Source organism: Melozone crissalis, unplaced genomic scaffold, assembly GCF_028551555.1.
Source record: "Melozone crissalis strain CALT ecotype California unplaced genomic scaffold, PUWL_Pcris_2 ptg000018l_1, whole genome shotgun sequence".
Taxonomy (NCBI): Eukaryota; Metazoa; Chordata; class Aves; order Passeriformes; family Passerellidae; genus Melozone; species Melozone crissalis.
This window is the reverse complement of record NW_026535796.1, coordinates 3093120-3114575: the sequence shown is the minus strand read 5'-3', so window position 1 is coordinate 3114575 and position 21456 is coordinate 3093120. Positions and strand designations below refer to the sequence as shown.

The window sequence follows — 21456 nt, the reverse complement described above, 5'->3', positions numbered from 1 at the left end:
CCTTCCTAATCAGTAGAAATCCAAGGAAAAAGCCTGTGTGCAGCCCTTTCCCTGTCAGGTGTCCCCAGCATGTGCCCTATGCAGTGAGGTAGATGAGCAGTACCAGCCCTGCTCCTCCTTTTGCTTTGTGCAGGAAGGCAACAGATTCCCCCCAAATGGAACAAAATAGACCAAACTGCTCCAAAAAAGGCTGGTTTGAAAATGAGACACATTTAATCCATATTCCCAGCACTGAGCCCACACAGACCAGGAGGCAGAGACCCAGGACAAGGGACAGACAGGGCCATATGCACTCAGAGGTGCAGCTGATGCAGCAGTAGCAGGCCAGCCCTCAGTGACTCCATTCCTTGCTGGGGACCCCTCTGTCTCCAACACACAGAGATCACAGGGCTAGCTTGGATTTTTTAATCTCTTTTTTTATTATTATTGAGGGAAGTGCTCACCCTCTGAATTTCTCAAGTGTTCCAACCCAGCTCTGCCAAAACCTGTTGCTAGCTCTGTCCCATCACCCAGCCAGAGAGAAGCTGGACCACAGGAGTACTGGAATAACAAAAACGCAGGAAGCTTTGAGGTTTGCACTGCAATTCCTGCTCAGCTGACACTGTTTTTTAAAGGGAACAGCAGCAGGCTGCATTGCAGGCTATGGGGCTGAGGATGCTCAGGGAGAGGGAAAACAGCCCAGGGCCATTGGGAATAACATGGACAATGTGGGAATCCAGCTCCTAGTTAGGATATTTCCTCTGGACTCTGCGCTGTTACACCATCCCTGCACACACTCCCTCCCCCTCTCCTCCATAAGGAGCCCAGCACTCGTCCCTTCCTTACTCCAAATGGGGCAAAGGGGCTCAGTGACACATGGAAATATTTATGCACAGCAAATTAAAGACACTGAGGCAGCCTGACCTTAAAGGAGCATGCACTGCCAGCCCTCTCCTTTCCACTTCCAGCTGCCTCAGCTCTATCCCAAGATTACAGCTCCCAGGAGCCAGGGGTACGTGGAAGAACAAGGAGGACTTTTCTCAAGTGGTATTTTCTCCCAAACTCTGTCAGGGCTGGCTAAAACACAACAGGATTGTGCACTCAGCTCCCAGCCCTGAGGAGCAGCATGAACAAAGCTCACAGAGCCTCCTCCTTGACCTAAAGGAGCAGCTTTAATAAAACTCTTATGTGTACAGAGCAATGGCTAAAATATGGAAAATCCACCACCCTGAACCCTGAGCAAATCTCAGCCCAAAAACTTCTCTGGTCCAAGTTCCTGGAACTTCCAGAGGGATTCAGAATCCCTGGAAAGCCAGCTCATTGCTGTTTACCCCCAGTGCTGTTGCTACAGCAACAGAGATGCACAAGCATGGACACAGGAATGGGACAGATCTGTCCAACAGCTCCACCTCCTCTCCACCCATATCATCCATGGATTCCCAGGATACACTTTGTCACCAGGTTCACCTGAACCACCTCAAGTGGCAGAAAGCAACAGCCACAGCCAGCTCTGGATGTTCCCCACCTGGCTGCCAAGAACTGGGAAAAGAGGTAAACAGGGAGCATCAGCAGCTCAGGGAGTGCAGGCCACTGTGCAAAGGGAGGAACAACACCAAAGTTCCTCACAGCCCCCAAAGGCTCAGCCATCATTTCCTCCTCTGGAAACACCAACACTCTTCCCTCAGCAGCAGCACCAGAGATCTAATCCTGAAGGGAATTGCTACCTTATACATTTTCAGAGGACAAGATGAGTGCAGCACCTTGTTTCTGCACCTTCTGAGAATATCACCACTTTGCCACATGTGCCCTTCCTGCCCCAAACCCAGCCAGAGACCTGTAGATCTGGGTGCCTCCTGACATAACTAAAAAGGCACTGGGGGCACAGGGACTGCTCTCCTGACTTGTCAGTGTCACCTCCAGCTGGGATAATCCAGGGAAAACTTATTCCTGCTTAGTACAGGAACATAAATGAAACCTGCAGAGATTGTTTGGTAACTCACAGGTAACTTGAAGTGCTTCTGTGGTCCTTGCTTAGTCAGCACTGCAGCTTCCAGGACACACTCAGGGCATAGCCAGGCTTGGGACAGTAAGAATCCAGCAGATCCTTACCTCCTGCATCCCTCTCTGCTGACAGGGAACAGCATCCACTTGGTTTCAGGGACATATTCTCCCAGGGACCAGCACAGTCATGCATCTGGCAGGATCTAAGTGCTCAAAGGGATTTCTAAAGCTTTCCAAGAATAGCCTTCAGTTGCTGCTAGTTTCCACCAAAGCCCTGCCCAGACCAAATCTGAACAGCCCCTGAATTATTTAGAGCTCATTTATTACACCTGGGTCATTGGGAATGACTCATTTGTAGTGCCTCCAGTTTGAGGCATGTGGGAGAGATTAATTACCCCCCTTGCCCGGGTCCTGTCTAGACTGGGCAGCTGAGGTGTGTCCAGCAGGGACATTTGGCCAAGCTGGGTTTCACACAGGGCACAGAGGAACTCCAGGAAGGAGCTTGGCTTGACAGGAATTGCCAGTGTCACATTTCAAATGTGGGGAAGAGGGGGCAGGTGATGTAAAACCACCCAAATTCTCACCCCAGTGCCTGGGGCTCATCCCATGCTCAGTATCTGACACAGGCAGGGTCACCCCAGTGCACTCATGTGAGTCCCAAATGAGTGGGAGCAGCCCTGGAACAGCCAGAATGCAGCAGGACTGGCCTCTGTCACCCCCCCAGTACCTGGGGGTGACAAACACCAGCAATCCCCAGGGATCACTACCTGGCAGTGAGCAGCTGTACAGGACAAACCAAAACTTGGGCTGAGCCTGATGGGATTGCTCCTCACATCCCACTGCTGGGATACTGTGAAACACTCAAGATGGAGCAACACAGGAAAGGTAGGAAGCTGCATCCTCCTCTTTCCCATCTTACCTGACACAGGCAGCCCACAGCCTGTTCCCCCTGACCTCCCTCTCTCAGCTTTGAGGCCATTTATCCCTCAATTTATTCCTATCCCTCAATTTATTCCTATCCTGTGAGAAAAACTGTCACAAGTGTCCTGTCAACATGTGTGGGCCTTCCTGCACCACTTGTGTCCTGAACTATCACCCTGCAGAACTATCATCCTGCAGAAAGGATACAAACAAGTTGGAAACCACAAGATTCCAGCTACTGGGAATCTGGGCACTTGTCAGAGCCAGCAGTGCCACCCCTCAGGCATGGGCTGAGCTGGGATCACTCCACAGAATGCAGGGCTCTAAGAAAAATCTTGTCCTGCACACTCCCCAGGCTTCACCCCCCAGCTGATGGCTGCACATGCTGCAAAGCCCATCTGAGCTCTCTCGGGGTGGACGCAGACATGTAAGGGCAGGTTTGGTAACTGCTGTTTACAGGAGAGGCCTCTGCTCTGGCTGGTAGGGACAGGCAGAGCCTCCTCTCAAATTTCACACAAGGGTCTGACCAGAGGGCAGGGCAGTGCTAGGGCAGGACACAGACTGCCTCAGATCATGGGACAGAGCCCAGCACTCCCCAGCTCCCTCTCACCTCCCTAACCCTCCAGCACCCACAGCACTCAGGGCTCCTGCTCCACATTTCCCTTCATGGGTGTCACAGCTCTTCCCACAGCCAAAACAAGGGTGACACTGCAGCCAGCCAGGGATGGTCACTGGGGCCCAACACCCCAGCAGGGGCTGTGGCTCAGCCCACAGAGCCCCCAGGGAGGGCGAGGCTCCTCCCCAGGCACTCTCCAGCAGCAGAGCCAGTTCAAGAGGTTCCCACCCCACCCTGTCTCCCCATCTCAGACTTTCAGCCCCATCAGGTTTGCTCACTACCCCAGCACAGACAACAGCTGGGACTGTGCCTCCCCCCTGCCAACTTCTATCCAGGGCATGATGGACAATTCCCTGAGGCAATGTTCACCTCAGGGCCATCAGCTCCCAGAGCACTCACTGATTGAGGGAGAAAACCTCCTCAACCAGCTCTGCCACCCCGGCAATCCCAACTGGGAACCACACCCTGAGATCCAGACTGCTGGGAAGGCTGTGATGAGCAGGATTTGTCCTTTGGATAATGGCCCTCCCCTGCTGTGCTCCCAAGTCATTCTGAAGTGATCCAGCGCTGCTGCCCTTCATTTCTCACCCTGAACATTGTCACTGCAAGCACATGGCAGCACTGTGGTAATGTGCTAATCCCAGCTTGCAATTCACAGGGCCTTGCTAGTCTCAGTTCACAGCACAGCCCTGCCAAAACGAGCCCTGGAGCAGGCAGAAGGTGAGATTTCCTCACACTTCCAGCACCCAGGAACATGGCAGGGCTGCTCTGCAGAAGGGCAGGCAGCCTCTGTGAGCAGCAGCCCAATGGATCTTTTTCTGCAGAGCCTTTGAGGAGTCCAGGCTCCTCGTGGGGAGCCCAACATGGGCTGGGTGCAACCACCCAGTGACAGCCAGCAGAGACTTCCAAGTCTCAGAGAGGGACCGTGGCATTGTTAGTGCCAGGGCTGGACTGTCACTCAGGCTCAGGACACAATAGAGCATTTCAGCTCCTTGGTTAAGGGCCTGCAAACACACAACTCCAGCTTGAAACGCTGGAACCTCAGCCCAAGCCCCAGGAACTGCCTCGTTACAGAGCTGGGCAGAACAACACTCACACAGAATTAGCAGGAAACTGCTCCATAGTGCCTGCAAGTCCCATCTGCACTGCTCCCAGTCTCTGGTGAGGAGCATGGACAGCCCATAACCTGCTCCTCTGTGTCCTCTCCACACTCAGCATCACCCTCTGCCCGTGTGAGCCTCCCAGAGCTCACCAGGACACAGCTTCTCCCACAGATGGTCATGGATGGGTGCAAGACATTCTCCCAAGATATCCCTGAGTCCAGAGCCCTCACCCAGGCCTGTGTTATCCTGGCAGCCATGGATGCAGAGCCTGAACTAGGAAGGAAGTACAGTTAGGGCAGTGCAGCCCATCCAATCAGTGTCATTGTGCCACACAGGCATGGGTCACCCAGCAGAGAATTCCTGCAGGAACCACACCTGAAGCAGAGGTGAAATTCTCCTCCAAACCCAGATCTTTCACCAACACTGATAAATTCATTCACAAAACAGACACACATCAGATTTTTGTCAAAGTAGGGGAAGGCAACATTAGTGCAAATTAAATAAAATAATGCAGAACACTCAAGATTTCCTCTGTGTTCCAAGAGAAACTAGTCAGGAAAAGGATGCTGCCAGTGTGATTACCTGACACACCAGAGAATAAACTGCCTCTGCCATCTCAGCTGGCACCATCAAACCACACAATTAATTCAGCTCCTTCACCACCATAAACTGTTCTGGTTCAGGTTGTTTGGCTGGTAGAACTACTATCACACCTGGATTGGTTTATTAAAATACATTTATTTTTTGCTATTTGAGCCCCAGTCACACACCAGAAACACAGCTGACAGCAGCAGAAACACACTGTACCAGCAGCTCACTGCTTCCCTACTTGGAACTTCTCATTCAGGCCTACTAACCCAGCTCCCAAGGCCAAGGCATATGTGGGATACTTGAGTAAGTCAAATCATGCTCTACAGAAGAAAAATAATAATCTTTTAAGGGTCCTTCAGCAAGAGAGCATCACTGACACAGCAGGAGCACATAATGAGCTGGAAGTTTCCAGGAAAAGCATGGCAGGAGGTAGGAGTTAAGCCTCAGCCACCCCACAGGGGTCATGCCTCCTCCTGGGCCTCAGGCCAGCACAGACAGCACACAAGTCCAGGTGAGCCTCACCCTGCTGCCCATGTGCCCTCCCAAACCCCTTAAGCACGGAGCTCATCGGCCTGCAGGCATTTATCCAGCTTAGCACATCCTGCTGGAGCCCAGCCCACCTGCACCAGGACACCAGCTCCTCCCGATTTCCATTTGAGAGATGATAAGCATTCTTAAACTGACAAGTTCCTGGCTGATATCCCCCTTCACCTGCCACATCCTTATCCAGATGTTTTGGGTTAGTCCTGGATCAATCCCCAGCCAAACCAGCACCGTGAGCTGCATCCTGCACAGCTGGGAATAGATGTGTCAGGATGAGGGAGGAGGTGGGACTGCACTGATGCCAAATTAAAACATCCACCAAAGCACTGGGGAACTCCCCAGCACCCAGAACTGCTCATCTGGAGGACAAAGCTCAATGCCAAGAACCACACAGCCTCACACCAAATGATTCCAGAGAATTAAAGGGATAAGGATTCACCTTTATGGGCAGCCCCTTGAAGGTGAGGGTACAGATGTGACTCAGAGAGGGACTCCCTCCACCACAGAGCCGCCACTTGCCCTCCCTGGGGGCTTGCAGCTGCCTCAAAACAGTGTGGGAGGCACAGCAGCTTCCCTCCCTCCCTGGGATCTCTGGGAATATCACCTCAGACTCTCAGAGCAGTTGCTCCCAAGCTGCTCCCAGTTACAGCCCAATTCCCAGACCATTGGATTCATGCAGTCCCAGCACAAACACCAGAGCTCCTGACAGGGCCTGACTGGGACCTGAATGCTGGAACAGCTCCCTTCAGAAGAAAACACTGGGAAGAGACACAGGAAAACTGGAGCTTGAAGCTGGAGCTGGTTCCCTCAGCTTCCACAGCCACTCAAATCAAGACTGGTAACACACAGTGTTTCAGGTCCTTTGCTTGTCACAGAAGGTCCTCTGCTTGTAACATAAAAAAACCTGTTGTGACAGAAACTACACTGACACCAGTTTCATGTTCCTATCCCAAAGCTCCTTCCCCACCTTCAGCCTCCAACCTCCCTTTCCAGAGCTCAGCAGCCAAATTCCCTCCATTAGGACAAACTCAGTGACTCAAAAGGACCCACAAAGCCACCAGAGCCAAACCCACACCTCTGAGCAGGCTGCATCTGGGTGGTTCAACCCTGCTGCCAGGAAAAGCCTTTCCCCTCTGCAGCTGCAAGAGAAGCAAGCCTGGAACAGGACTGTCCCAAGGGCACCACTGACCAGTCTCTGGCTGTATCGGATCCGTTCTTCCTCGGGCTCCATCTCCGACTCCTCGGAGGAGAGCGAGAAGGACACGCCAGGGCTGCTGTCGTCGTCCTCTTCCTCCTTGGGAGCCAGAGGCAAACAGTCAAAAAGGGCACAGGGACACCCACACCCCTCACTTCCCTTCTCCTCTTGGGGCCAACCTCACCCCACCCTGGGGGCTGAGAGAACCCAGTGGATGAGCCCACACCAACCTCTAAGGCTCCTATTTTAACTCAGAATAAATGTCAGGGTAAAGGACTCCACCAGGTCTCCTGTAACACAACAGGAGCTGCAGGTCTCCCACCCTGGCTCCACACTATCACCAGCAGCTCCTCTGGCCCACGGTGGGATAAAAACCAGGGAAGATGCTGTCAAACCCTTCTCCAAACAACACAATCACTGGCCTTGGGATATCCTGTACCGTGGCACCCGGGAGAAACTACAGTGGTTCAGGATGTGTCCCATGAGCAGGGAAGGCATTTGGGATCGCTCCTACACACAGCACCCAAGCAGGGAAGCAGTTAGGGATCTAACTCCTGGCTGGAGGAGACCTAAATGCTGAGCTCTCCAAATGTGCCACCTTGTGACACCACACACCAACCTGGGAAAACCTCCCAGGGCGTCAGATGGCACCTACACTTTTTTTTTTTAAAGGGATAGAAACCAACCAAAGCCTGGGTATGGCACGGCTCTTAATCCCCAGGACTATGCCTAAGTCGGACCTTCGGGGAGGAGTATCGGGGAATAGGATCGAGGAAGGAGATCTGCCATCCCCTCAGTGTTACAGAACCGCTACGACCACGCAGGGCGAACCCGCTCCATCCTGCTCCTCCCCGATCCCCGAGCGCTCCCGGTCCCGCCAGCGCCTTCCCCACCCCTGCCTCCCTTGGAGCCATGGCACCGGACTCCCGCTCGGCCGAGGGAGGCAGTTTCCCCACACTTGCTGAACTCTGTTTATAAACAACCGGACAAGCGGAGCTCGGCGCGCCGGCCCCGCCGCGGGGGAAGGGGCCAGCCCCGGCCCGCCGGGCCACCCCAGCCCGCCCCCGCCGGGGCAGGACGGGAGGCGGGAGGGAGGGAGGGACGGTCCCCGGGGAGCTGTCAGCCGGCACCCGCCGCCCCCTCCTCAACTTCCCGACGCGGCCTCCCGGGGCCCGGCAAGGGGAGAGCCGCCCGCGCCCGCTCCCGCCCGGCCGCGCTCCGGGGCCCCGCACAAACTCGGGGCTCGCCGGTGACCCCGCGGTGCTCACCAGGTCTCTCCTGCGCCTTTGTCCTCTTCTGCCGCCGGCACGGGGGGGGGGAACAGAACAGACGGAGGAGGAGGAACCCCCCGGTCAGCAGCGATCGCGCCCCGGGCCCGCCTCGCCCCCGGCCCCGCCGCTCCCGGCGCGGGCAGCGGCCGCTGACAGCCCCGCCGGCCGCCCCCCGCCGCCGCGGCCCGCGTCCCCCCGCCACCGCCACCGCCGCCGCCGCCTCCATCGCCACCGCACCCCTCCCGCCGCCGAGTGCCGGGGCTCCGCCGGCGCCGCCCGCCCCGTCCCGCCCGCGCGATGCCCCCCCTGCGCCGCCGCCCCCCGGCCGGGACGCGATTCCCCCTCCTCACACAGGAGCCGCCGCCGCCATTTTGAACCCGTCAGAGCCTCACATACACACCGACGCCACGCGCACGCGCCGCGCGCACGGGCCCCCCCACAGCCCGCGCGTGCGCCGTGCACTGCCCGGCCTGGCCCCGCCCCGCGCGCGCGCGTCTCGGCCCGGCCACGCCCACTCCCGCACAGACCACGCCCCTTATCGTAACCACGCCCCTTTCGCCGCATGGCCACGCCCCTGGTGGGGGGGGCTGGAGAGGGGGAGCCCCGGTGGGATTTTGGGGGGTTCGTGGCGCAAAACGCCCCGCCGTGAGGCCCCTCGGTGTCCCCGCGGGCTTCGCGGGTGCCCGCACGGCTGTGCACGCCTGTATGGGGGTCTGAATGCAGAGACACCGGCAGGCACCTACATCCACCTGGGTAACTAGTACAGCTCCTTAGTTATACACTATAAACAGTGTTTTATAAACTATAGATAGTTCTATAGATAGTTACAGCCTAACTGTATGCAGTGATATATAAAATAAATATAGGGATATGGATGGCTATACATTAATTATATAGTTAGATATACATTATATAGAAGTATGTATTTACAAACATATATATATAACTATACATGTTGTTATAGACCTGTATGTGCAGCACACACCTGGACACACCTGGACACATGCTCACACACACCTCAACCCAAAATCAGATGATGACCCCATCCCGGTGGTCTCTCATCCAACCTGGGCCCATGGTGGGAACCCAACACCCACCTACACCATGTTCCCAACACCCACACCATGTCCCCAACACCCATACCGTGTCCCCAACACCCACCCAGGGTCCCCGACGCCCCCAGGCCGTGCAGGGGCTGCCCCTGCCCCAGGGACCGCTCAGGCCGATGAGTTTTGAGTCACTTTAATGGCGAAGATGGCCCTGCAGTGACCCCGTGTCCCCCTCCGGCGCTGGCCTGCCAGCGGGAAGGGGAGCCCCAAATCAGTTCTGTGTCCCCAGAGCCCGGCTGGCAGGGGGTGCTGGCACTGGACGCTGGGATGGAATCCTGGCGGGACAGGGACCTCCCCAGCGGCATCCCCAGCGGGAAAGGGACTCTGGGATGCAGGCGGGTGACAGTTCATGCCAGGAATGCTTTCCTGCTGTCGCCCCGCGGTGACCGGTGGTGCCAGCCCCGGGCCGGGCGGGTGGCAGCGGCGCTCCGGTGGCGCAGGCAGAGGTGTCGGAGCTCGGGGGCAGCAGTGGCTGTCCGAGGGGGCTGTGCCGAGCCGGGGGGCTCAGAGGATGGCGCAGCCCCTCCTGGGTCCCGCCTTGCGCTGCCTCCGGCGGGCGGCGCTGATGGCGGCATTGCAGGCTGTCACGAAGATGTTCCCGACGTTGTCCTGGTACCTGGCCGAGCACTCCATGTAGGACACGGCGCGGACCTGCCGGGCCATGGCCTCTCCCTGCGGGGACACACACACAGAGTCACACCTCCCCAGGACCCCGCTGTCCTGTCCTGTGTCACCTGTCACCGGGAGGTGACACCCACCTGCTGGCGGGAGACGGGCTCGATCCGCCCGTCCTTCAGCTTCTGCAGCGCCTCCTGGTCCTGCCGCAGGTCCGTCTTGCAGCCCACCAGCAGCACCGGGACCCCCTTGCAGAAGTGGTTCACCTCCGGGTACCACTGTGAAGGGACACGTCACCCCGGGATGGGCACCTGCCACCCAGGGATGGGGACAGGCAACAGGCGGCACCCCCGGGGCTGCGTTACCTTTGTTAGGATGTTGTCAAAGCTGTTGGAGTCGGTGACATCAAAGCACATGAGGACAACGTTGGCATCTGAGTAGGACAGAGGGCGAAGCCTGTCGTAGTCTTCCTGTCCTGCCGGGTGGAGAAGGAAACCATGACACACCGTGAAAGTGACATCTGTGGGGATGGCTGTGGGTCAGCCCCCTCTGCCACGGTCATGGGGACCCCTTGGAGGGGACAAAACATGACCACACGTGTGGGACACCCCAAAACGGGCCCAAAACACCAGCCGGGCTGTCCCCTGCTGTCCCACCTGCTGTGTCCCACAGGTGGATCTTCACGGGCTTGCCGGCAACCTGGAGGGACGCCGTGTACTTCTCAAACACGGTGGGGACATAGACCTGGCAGGGGACAGGACACAGGTCACACAGGCGGCTGTGGGGGGCAGTGACAGAGGGGACCCAAGTGGGGACAGAGCACAGGCAGGGAAGCAGGCAGCGGGAAATGGTGCTTCCTCCCTGGGGCAGAGGGATGGGAACCACCCTTGTCCCCATCCCAGGGCACATGGATGCCCCAGGGGGACCTGGGGATTCAGGACAGGGGTTCTGGGGTCTCTGTGGCTGCCCCCCTTCCCTGCACTCCCCGAGTCTTTTATGTGCCCTCACCGAGGGACAAACCCTGTTTTCTCCTGGGACTCCCCAAGAGAGGCAGAGGTGTCACAGACCCCCATCAGTCAGGCTACCCCTTGTCCCCCCGTCCCCATGTCCCGCCTCAGAGGGCCCTGCTGCTGCCACCGTGTCTGTCCCACCGCCCTTTGCCCGCCACCGCTCCCGCAGGCCCGGGGACAGTCCCCCACCCCCCAGGGGACAGGCATCCCGTACCTTGGGGAAGTCCCCTTTGGCGAAGGCCACCAGCAGCGACGTCTTCCCGCAGCCGCCATCCCCGACGATGACAGCCTTGACCTCGGTTTCGGGGGCTCCTGGGCTCTGCTCCCCGCGCTCCCGCTGCATGGGGGTGTCCGCTGGGGCCACGGAGCCCGAGTGGCCTCGGCGGGGACAGGGATGGGGACGGGCAGGCGGGAAGAGCCCGCCCGCTCCAGGGTGCGGCTGTCACCCGTGTCACCCGCCCGCCGGGCCCGCCCGGGGCTGTGACAGCGGCCGGGACACACGTACGGGTGTCCTGGCGCACAGGTGACCTTCTCCCGGCGCCGTGCACAAGCGTCACACTGCCACCTGCGTGTCCTGCCTGCCTGGGTGCCGCTCCCTCGCACTCCTGCCCGCCGCCTCAGGCACACTCCATCCCCTGATCCCGCTCCTGATCCCACTCCTCATCCCGATCCCCATCCCGATCCCGTTCGTGCAGATCCCCCTGCACAGCGCAGCCCCCAGCGATGGGACCCCGGTGCCCTCCCCGACGCCCCATTCCCGCCTCCGAGCCTGGGGTTTATTGCCCCGAGCATCCGCGGGAGGCAAAGTCCAGGGGTGGAGCAGGCACGGGGGTGGCGGTGACTCACTGCCCTGGCCCTGCTGTCACCGCCAGCCCGGCTGTCACACCCGTGCTGTGCCCCGCCGGACTCTCTGTGCCCGGCACTGGGGTGAGGGGGAAGCACCCAGCTCCTGTCTTTTCCTAGTGATTGCAACCTGGATGGGACAGGCTGTGACACCCCGCTTTGCTCAGGGACATGCCATCCCAGCAGCGATGTCACCCATGCCCCCCATGTTCGGATGTGCCCAAGACCCTCTCCCCTCCCCTCTTCTGCCACCCCAAAACTTTTTGGTGGGGGTGAATGGGTGCTTCCTGTGTAGGGTTGCAGGGAGGGATGTGGGGTCGTGTGTGCTGTCCCCTGTCACCCCCCCACTTTGCCACCAGCCTCTCCAGGCTCTCTCAGTGAGTACCAGCTGGTCCAGGAGGGCCCCCAAACCAACTGGAGTGAATCCAGAGTGATGGCTCAGACAACAAATTCCAAATTCTCACCCAGGCCTGGAGCAGGATGAAGTCGGTGGAGAGGGATTCTCATGCTGGGAGGCAAATGCACGCGGTAATGAACAATCTCAGAAGGATGCCAGCATCGGGGCAGGATGGGGAGAGGAGGCTGGAGCACTATCAAACAATTAGGAAGGTGGCAATTACCAGTCTAATGAGATATCAGGTTGAATCCTAAAAGCATCAAGATTCTTTCACAGCGAGATGTAACTGCTGCAGCGTTCGTCCTCTGGGGTATTTGCTCGGACAAAACATTTCCTTTCCCGCAAGACCAAGAGAATTTTGACGGGAGAAGAGGCAGCCTGTGTGCAACTGCCCAGTGCTCTCAGTGCCTGACCTGTGATTGTGCAGAAACGCCCCAAAAAGCAGCTTTATTTGGGGACAAATAGGCTGCTTGGAGCTTCTGAGGACGTGGAGACCGCAGTTTTCCTCACTGGAGAAGCCTGTGGTGAGGAGCACCGGAGGGAGGGAGCGTGCCCTGCTCGGACACACCAACAGGTTAGCCCCAAGGAAAGGTAGGGGACTGGGACCAGAGCCCAGCCCTGGGCACTGCTTGTTTCTCCCTGGATGTCCCCAAAGCCCCTCTCACTGCTCCCATGGTGGGGATGGCTGGATTGATCCAACCTTCCCCCTGCCCTCACCTCACCCCCAGCCATCCCACGCCCCCCCTGTTCCCAGCCCTGTTGTGCCGCCTCACTGGGATCCCCTCCCTGTCACATCCCCTGGGGTCCCACTAACCCCCCTCTGCTCTGCCCACAGCTGGGGACACATCCCCCCTCCCACCATGGAGCTGAACCAGACGTCCCCACCTCCCTCACCTTCCCTGATGGACACTGAGGGAGATGATTCCTGTGGGATCAATGTCACTGATGTGGCCGTAAACGGTGTCACTCTGCTCATCTGCCTCTGTGGGCTGGCTGGGAACGGGGCTGTGCTCTGGCTCCTGGGATTCCACATCCACAGGAACCCCATCACTGTCTACATCCTCAACCTGGCCGTCGCCGACTTCACCTTCCTCCTCTTCATGGTCCCCTCCTCCCTGCTCTACCTGCTGGACGACGTGTCCTGCTCCACTGTCGTGTCCCTGAAGTACCTGAGGTCCCTTCTCCTGCTGTCGCTGTTCTCCTACAACATGGGGCTGTACCTGCTGACGGCCATCAGCATCGAGAGGTGCGGCTCAATTCTCTTCCCCCTCTGGTACCGCTGCCGCCGTCCCCGGCGCCTCTCGTGGGTGGTGTGTGCCCTGCTCTGGGCCCTCTCCATCGCTGTCATGGTCGTGGTGACCTCCCTGTGCCTGTCACACGAGCACGAGCACTGCCGGGTGGCTCTCATCTCCATGTACGCCCTCAGCTTCCTCATCTTTGCTCCACCCATGGTCATCTCCAACGTGATCCTCTTCATCAAGGTCCAGTGTGGCTCCAAGAGACGCCAGCCTAAGAGGCTCTACGTCGTTATCTTCCTCACTGTGCTCTTCTTCCTCATCTTTGGGGTGCCCCTCAGCCTCTCCAATTTCCTGCAGCAGCTCAGCCCCAGCGTCGTGTCCTCCCAGGTTGTTTTCCTGCTCGCCTGCATCAACAGCAGCATCAACCCCTTCATCTACTTCTTGGTGGGGAGCTGCTGGAGGCGCTGCTCCGTCGTGTCCCTCCAGGTCGCCTTCCGGAGGGTCTTTGAGGAGACAGGGACCACCACAGTGTCCAGCTGAGAGGCCACTGTGGTGCCACCAGCCGTGCTGCCCACGCTGGCTTCATGCTCAGCTGCCCACCCTCGCTCCCAGCCAGGCCTCCAGGTCATCTTCCTGCAGCTGTGAGTCAGGATGGATCCCACAGCTTTTCCATCCCTTTTCCCATCCCACTGCTCCATGTTGTTGTGTCTATTCCTACCCTTATCCCTATCCCTATCCCTATCCCTATCCCTACCCCTATCCCTATCCCTGTCCTTATCCCTATCCCTGTCCCTGTCCCTATCCCAGTCCCAGTCCCTGTCCCTATCCCTATTGCTATCCCTGTCCCTGTCCCTATCCCTGTCCATGTCCTTCTCCCTGTCCCTATTCCTGTCCCTATCATTGCATCCCCATCCTATGTGCATTCCCACCCCAGTCCTATCCCCAAACCATGCTCATCTCGGCTCCCCTTCCCTGTTGCCGGTACCTATCCCATGCCGTGCCGTGCTATCCCGCACGTTTCCCAGCTGGCGTCCTCTCCGAGCGCGATCCGTCGGGCTCTGCTGCCCTCCTGTGGGAATATTTGGGATTGCCGGCATCCGGACCCTTCCCGATCCCCTCTGAGATCCCAGATCCCCTCCAAGGGCCGCCTTGCCCCCTGACAGCCCCGCTCCTGCCCCGCTCCTGCCGGGATCCCCGGCTGTGTGTCTACTCCTGGCCATTCCACGCTCCTCTGCCCCAATAAACGCTGATGGATCCATCCCGCTGTCGCCTCTGGTCCCTCTCCTGGGAGGCTGGGGGGCGGGACACGGCGGGTGAAGCTCTGGAGGGGAATGTCCCAGAGAAACACTCCCCAAAAACCGTGTAAGGGAGCCTGGGGTGAGCAGCCCGTGGGGAGGGGCTGGAGCCTCAGGCACGGGAGGGATGGGAAGGATGGGAGGTGGGTGGGCTGCATGGGGAGTGGAATGGGAGGGTGGTGTGGGAGGGGTGGGACATGATGGAGCTGCTGGGAAGATGTGGTGGGAAGGTGTGGGGTGTGGTGGGGCTGGAGAGAAGGTGTGGGGTGTGGTGGGGCTGGTGGCCTCAGGGAAGCCCCAGGGAGGGGGGTGATGCCCCGTGGAGCCCATGGTGACAAACACAGGTGTCACCCTGCTCCTGGAAGGGGGTGGCTGTGCTGAGGATCACGGCCTCCTCCTCCCCTTGCTGCTGCACCACCTGAGCCTGCTGAGGGAGCAGCTGAAGGCAGTGGAGAGGAAGAATTTCTGATGGCAGAGACATCTTTGCACCTGGCTCACAAAACTGAAAATTAAAGATCCCAGGGGAGATCTCTGCTGTGACACTCACAGAGCACTCGGGATGGGGAATGCTGAGCCCCTGGGCCATCGTGTCCGTGCCAGCCCAGCTCTGGGCACTGGGGATCATGGTTGCTGCAGGGAGCACAAGCCATGGCTGTGTCCCCTCCCTCCAGCCACATTCCCGGCTGGCAGCAGCAGCCAGAGGAAGCCGGGAAGAGCTGGCAGAGGGCGCAAAGGCAGCTCAGGGTTCACGGTGCTGTTTATTGATATCAGACCTCAGTGGGATGCAGGAACCAGGTGCCAGGGGAATTTTGGGATCACAGCCGCGTTGGGAAGGATCCATTTGGGGAACAGTGCTCCAGGACCCGTGAGGGAGGAGCACAGCCCTGTTCCAATGAGAATCCTGCAGAGCATCTCTCCCACATGGCCCTTGGCAATGCCCATGCTCCCTTCTCCTGCAGGATTACAGCACCACAGGGAGGGTGATCCCATGGATATTTATTAATCAGGTGACTCAAAGAAACCCTCGGCCACTCTGCCAAGGTCCTTCAGCAGAGCAGTGGAAGGAATCAACAGGTTGGAAAGGCTGTGTCCATGGCAAGATCATCGCTCTGGGCAGTGTTTTCTTCTGGCTCCTCAAAGACCCTCTGGAGGGAAAGCCGTAGGGATCCCATGGAGCAGGGCCTCCTGAACCTCCCCACCAAGAGGTAGATGATGGGGTTGGTGCTGCTATGGATGCAGGCGAGCAGGAAAAGAACCTGGGAGGGCACAATGGTGTAGCCGAGCTGCTGCAGGAAATTGGAGAGGCTGAGGGGGAGAGCAAAGAGGAGGAAGGAGAGCACAATGAGGAAAATAACAATGTCGAGTCTCTTGGGTCGCTGCTGCTGGGACCCACACTTGAACTTAATGAGGAGGATTGTGCTGGAAATGAGCATGGCTGGGGCAAAGAGGAAGAGGTTGAGGGAGTACATGGCGATGACAGACACCTGGCAGTGGTCATGCTCTCGTGACAGGCACAGGGCAGTCATTGTGACAATGACAGCGATGGAGAGGGCCCAGAGCAGGGCACACACCACCCATGAGAGGTGCTGGGGATGGCGACAGCGGTACCAGAGTGGACAGACGATAGATGTGCACCTGTCAATGCTGATGGCTGTCAGCAGGTACAGCCCCAGGTTGTAGGAGAAGAACAGGAGTGGGAAAAGTGCCCTCATGAACACCAGGGGCACGATTGTGTAGCAGGACAATTCCTCCAGCAGATAGAGCAGGGTGGAGAGGACCACGAAGTGGAGGAAGGAGAAGTTGGCGAAGGCCAGATTGATGATGTAACTGGTGGTGGGGGTCCTTTGGAGGAGGCAGAGCACAGCCCCGTTCCCAGCCAGCCCACAGAGGCAGATGAGCAGTGTCACACTGTCTATGGCCGCATCGGTGACATCAATATCACAGAGATCATCTCCTTCAGTGGGTGAGGCAGGAGATGGGGACACGGTGGTCACCTCCATGGATGGACACTGGGCAGGCAGTGGGATGTGGCCCCTGGCTGTAGTCAGAGTGGATGGGGAGTCAGTGCTTGGAGAATCCAGGGATGGACCATGTGGCTCCTGAGCAGCTCCCTGCAGTGGGAAGGATTCAGTTGAGAAAAGTGAGTGCAGGGGAGGAGGGCAGTGGAAATGGTGGGGTAGGAGAGGGAGTGTTGGGCTGTTTGGCAGGGGATGTAAAAGGAAAGCACAGGGCAGAGGAGGGGGCAGCTGGGGAGGGCCCTGCGGTCACCAGGAGAGGGTGTCAGGAACAGAGCAGCTGCTGCAGGAGAGGAAGGTGGGGTAGGGAGGAAGGCAAACATTGCACTGACCTGTTCCCTGTGGGGCAGCAGCAGGCAAAGGGGTCTGTGCAGATCAGCGGCGCTTCCTGGTCCCTCTTGCTCCTTTGGGATCCATGTCCTAAAGCGGCTCCTGCCAGGTCAGGGACATGAAGGAGAAAGTGCCTAGCTCACCAGGAGGTCCTCACTGCTGCCCAGCCGGCTCCTCTCTGTGCTTTGTCCCAGTTGTTGCTTCCCAAGGCTTGGTGGAATCACGGGGGAGTCGGAAATTGCATCTTTGGCTTCGTCAGTGCTCCATTTCTACTGAGTCATTTACCTTTTTTTTTTTTTTTTTTTTTTTTTTTTTTTTTTTTTTGTCCAGTAAGGAAGTGGCTTTTGTCAGACACTCCTCAAACAGAATTTTGCAATCGGCTCATCATTTCCTTTTGATTAGAAACATTCCTTCCCTGCAGAATGTCCCTTTCTCCAAGTGCCTCCTCTCTCCCGACAGGCTTCTACCATTCCTCATTTCCCTTCACTGTGGGGTCATTGTCCCTCCAGGAGCAGAGGGATGCCGGTGGTGCTGGTGGCACTGGAATGTCGGCAGTGCCGGCAGCGCTGATGATGAAGCGGCTGGTTGCTTCTCAGAAGCATTTCGCATTCTGGGAAGAGGTGCGGGATCCTTGCCAAAACCTCTCCAAAGGCCCAAAGGACGCTCTGCTGAGCTTCCTCGACCTGTCCCCATCCCATCCTCACCCCTGCTCCCCATCCCGCTCTCCATCCCATCCTCTCCCCATCCTCTCCCATCCCGCAGCTTTCCGGGCCGGCGGCCGCTCCCTGCTCCGAGCGCGGCCCGTCGGGCTCTGCTGCCCTCCAGTGCCCAGACTTGGGATCGCCAGCAGCCAGGCAGCCTCCGATTCCTGCGATCCTCTCCTGAGCCTTCCTCATCTCCTCGGACACCCCAGACCAGCCCCCGCCGGGCCACCTTCCTCCCCGACAGCCCCGCTCCTGCCCCGCTCCAGCTGGGACTCCCGGCAGTGGCTCTGCCCCCCCTGGCCATGGAGTTGTAGGACCCGGCAGAGAGGAGGAAAGCCCTGCTCCCGTGTGCTCCCCTCAGAGCATCCCTCCCACATGCCGCTGCTCCCTTCTCCTGCGGGATTACACCGCGAGAGTGCTCCAAACGAGTGTTTGAGATCGCTGAAAAAGTCACCACCAAGGGAATTAGTAAAAACTGGCTTTAATATTAAGCATCAGCACAATGGAATTCATTGGCCAGGAGCGTTTCTGAGATCTTAGTGTGGACTGGAAAGAGGGTGAGGATGCACCAGCAGAGGGAGGGTGATACTGTGGATATTTATTGATCAGGTCACTCAAGGAATCCCTCAGCTGCTGTCGCGGGGTTATTCAGCAGTGCAGTGGCAGGAATCAACAGGTTCAGAGCACAATGTCCATGATGGGATCATTGCTGCACCGTTTTCTTCTGTGTCCCCAAAGACTCTAAGGAGGGCCTTCCTTAGGGACCCCATGGAGCAGGGCCTGCTGCAACCTTCCATGGAGCAGGGCCACCTGCAGCTTTCCACCAAGAAGCAGATGAAGGGGTTGATGGTGCTGCGGGTGCAGGCGAGCAGGAAAACCACTTGGGCTGACACCATGGTGTAGCCGAACTGCTGCAGAAAACTCCAGAGGCTGAGTGGGAGAGTGAAGGGGAGGATGAAGAGCACAGTGAGGAAGACAACGATGTCAAGTCTCTTGGGTTGCTGCTGCTGCTGGGAGCCACACTTGACCTTAATGAAGAGAATTGTGCTGGAAATGAGCATGGCTGGAGCAAAGAGCAGGAGGTTGAGGGCATTCATGGAGATGAGAGACACCTGGCAGTGCTGGGGCCTCAGTGACAGGCACAGGATAACCACTGTAACAAAGGGGAGGGTCCAGAGAAGGACAGTCACGAACCCTGATAGGTGCCGGGGACGATGGCAGCGGTACCAGAGCGGGTCGAGGACGGATGTGCACCTCTCGACGCTGATGGCTGTCAGCAGGTACAGCCCCGTGGTGTAAGAGAACAGCGAGAGCTGGAATAACAACTTCAGGTACTCCCGGAGTGTAATAGTGTAGCAGGAAACTTCCTCCAGCAGGTGGAGCAGGAGGGAGGTGGCCACAAAGAACAGGAAGATGAAGTCGGCGACAGCCAAATGGAAGATATAGACTGTGATGGCGTTCCTGCAGAACCTGAGGAGGCAGAGCAGAGCCCCGTTCCCAGCCAGCCCACAGAGGCAGATGAACAGCATGATGCCAACTACGGCCGCATTGGTGATATCAATCCCACATGTATTATCTCCTTCAGTGGGTGAGGCAGGAGATGGGGACACGGTGGTCACCTCCATGGATGGACGCTGGGCAGGCAGTGAGATGTGGCCCCTGGCTGTGGTCAGAGTGGATGGGCAGTCAGTGCTTGGAGAATCCAGGGATGGACCATGTGCCTCCTCAGCAGCTCCCTGCAGTGGGAAGGATTCAGTGGGGAGGAGTGAGATGTGCAGGGGAGGAGGGCGGTGGGAATGGTGGGGTGTGAGAGGGAGGTGGGAGGGTCGGGCTGTTCTGCAGGGCACTGTGGTCACCAGGAGAGGGTGTCAGGAACAGAGCAGCTGCTGCAGGAGAGGCAGGTGGGGTAGGGAGGAAGGCAAACATTCCACTGACCTGTTCCCTGTGGGGCAGCAGCAGGCAAAGGGCTCTGTGCAGATCAGCGGCGCTTCCTGGTCCCTCTTGGTACCTCCTGGTACCTCTTGCTCCTCTGTGTCCTAAAGTGGCTCCTGCCAGGTCAGGGACATGAAGGAGAAAGCGCCCAGGTCACCAGGAGCTCCTCACTCCTGTCCCACCACCCGCTGTCTGTGCCCATTCCTGTTGTTGCCTTCCAAGACTCAGTGCAGTCACCGAGCAGTCAGAAATTGCATCTTTGGCTATGTCAGAGCTCCACTTCCTCAGAGATATTTATCCTGGGTGGATTTTTTTTTTTCTTTTTGCTACAGAGGAAGTGACTTTTGTCAAAAGCTCCAAATGAAACACTTTGGCTCATAATTTTATGCTGATTAGAAACATTCCTTCCTTGCAGTGTGTCCCACTCTCCAAAAGCCTTTCCTCTCCAGACAGGCTTCTACCACTCCTTGTTTCCCTTCCCTTTGGGCTCATTGTCCCTCCAGCAGCAGGGGGATGCTGGTAGCACAGGAATGCTGGCAATGCTGGCAGTGCTGATGAGTCAGTTGGGTGCTTCTCAGAAGCAGCTCCCATTCCGGGAAGGGCTCCAGGATCATTGCCAAAACATGCTCTGGTCCCAAGGAAGCACAGCTCAGCTGCTCCCTATCCTATCCCATCTCATCCCCACCCCTATCCCCATCCCCATCTCCATCCCCACCCCGCTCTCCATCCTCACCCCATCCTGTCACATCCCACAGGTTTCCCAGACAGAGCCGTTTCCCCACTCTGAGCGTGGCCTGTCAGGCTCTGCTCTCCTCCAGTGGGGAGATTTGGGATTCCCGGCATCCAGACCCCCTCCAACCCACTCTGAGCCTCTCCTGGTCCCTCCAAAACTGCCTGCAACACCCCACACCATCCCCAGGGCCCCCTTTTCCACCCAACAGCCCTGATCCTGCCGTGCTGCATCAGTATCCCTGCTCCTTCTGGCCATAGGGTTCTAGGACCCAGGAGGGAGGAGGAAAGCCCAGCTCCAATGTGCTCCTCAGGATCACACAGGATGATAAATGTGCCTGGAGCCAGTGCAGAAACAGATTTGGAGGCCTGCAGTGGTTTTAGGGCAATTTCTGTAACAAGAAGCAAGAACACATGGCCAAAGGAAAAGTTCAAGGCAAAGTCACCTTTAATATCTCAGCACTCAGTGAATGCAACCACCACAGACTCCTCTGAATGATCCTCCAGGGCCAGGAAAGGACTTGGAGAAGGAGGTGGATGCATGGAAATGAGTCCTAGGAAAATTATAATATAAGATAAGGAAGACACTTTATTGACTCTGTGTGGTTGTGATGGATAAAACCCCTGTTGTAAAGTCTCACCCCAAACAGAAATATAGAGACATCCATCTGTGTGTCTTTTGGAGGTAAAGAATTCCTGCTTCCTAATGCTTCCCATTGTGTTTGAAAGTTTATTCTGGCTGATTGTGGTATCACTCCCATTCTAATCTCCACTCCTCTCCCCATGCCATGCCATGCCATGCCATGCCATGCCATCCAGTGCTGCTCCCCACCTTGAAGCGCTGCCCATCAGGCTCTGCAGCCCTCCAATTGGGACATTTGGGATCAGCAGCATCCAGACCCTTCCTGACCTCCTCCAGACCCTTACAGAACTCTCTGAGCATTCTGGACCCCTCTGACAACACCAGACCCTTCCTGGGTCTACCTATTCCTTTGTAACAGCCCTGCTCCTGCACTGCT

At 57.7% G+C, this 21456-nt stretch overlaps 5 protein-coding genes across 5 annotated transcripts in view; 1 reads left to right on the top strand and 4 right to left on the bottom strand.

The window, feature by feature from the left end:
* The window catches only part of KDM2A (lysine demethylase 2A), a 33542-nt gene extending 24911 nt beyond the window's left edge, over positions 1 to 8631 (bottom strand). Inside the window, exons 1-3 of the mRNA XM_054275748.1 lie at positions 8571 to 8631; positions 8218 to 8245; positions 6944 to 7048 (exon numbers count right to left, since the gene is read on the bottom strand). Of these exons, the coding sequence (XP_054131723.1) occupies positions 6944 to 7048; positions 8218 to 8245; positions 8571 to 8590 (153 nt within the window). The 5' untranslated portion in view covers positions 8591 to 8631. The remainder of the gene's footprint in view (positions 1 to 6943; positions 7049 to 8217; positions 8246 to 8570) is intronic.
* A 1202-nt stretch (positions 8632 to 9833) lies between these two features.
* Positions 9834 to 11297, bottom strand: RHOD (ras homolog family member D). Its single transcript, XM_054275290.1, has 5 exons — positions 11169 to 11297; positions 10601 to 10688; positions 10310 to 10419; positions 10088 to 10222; positions 9834 to 10001 (listed from the first exon to the last, which is right to left on the bottom strand). Exons 1-5 carry the CDS (start codon positions 11295 to 11297, stop codon positions 9834 to 9836), a joined length of 630 nt encoding a protein of 209 aa, XP_054131265.1.
* Positions 11298 to 13054: 1757 nt separating this feature from the next.
* LOC128936385 (mas-related G-protein coupled receptor member H-like) lies at positions 13055 to 13972 on the top strand. Its single transcript, XM_054275288.1, has one exon. It carries the CDS (start codon positions 13055 to 13057, stop codon positions 13970 to 13972), a length of 918 nt encoding a protein of 305 aa, XP_054131263.1.
* Positions 13973 to 15705: 1733 nt separating this feature from the next.
* Positions 15706 to 16727, bottom strand: LOC128936384 (mas-related G-protein coupled receptor member H-like). The gene has a single exon (XM_054275286.1). The coding sequence runs from the start codon at positions 16725 to 16727 to the stop codon at positions 15795 to 15797; it is 933 nt and encodes a 310-aa protein (XP_054131261.1). The 3' UTR covers positions 15706 to 15794.
* A 1495-nt stretch (positions 16728 to 18222) lies between these two features.
* LOC128936380 (mas-related G-protein coupled receptor member H-like) lies at positions 18223 to 19453 on the bottom strand. The gene has a single exon (XM_054275283.1). The coding sequence runs from the start codon at positions 19399 to 19401 to the stop codon at positions 18421 to 18423; it is 981 nt and encodes a 326-aa protein (XP_054131258.1). The 5' UTR covers positions 19402 to 19453; the 3' UTR covers positions 18223 to 18420.
* Between the last annotated feature and the right edge of the window lie 2003 nt (positions 19454 to 21456).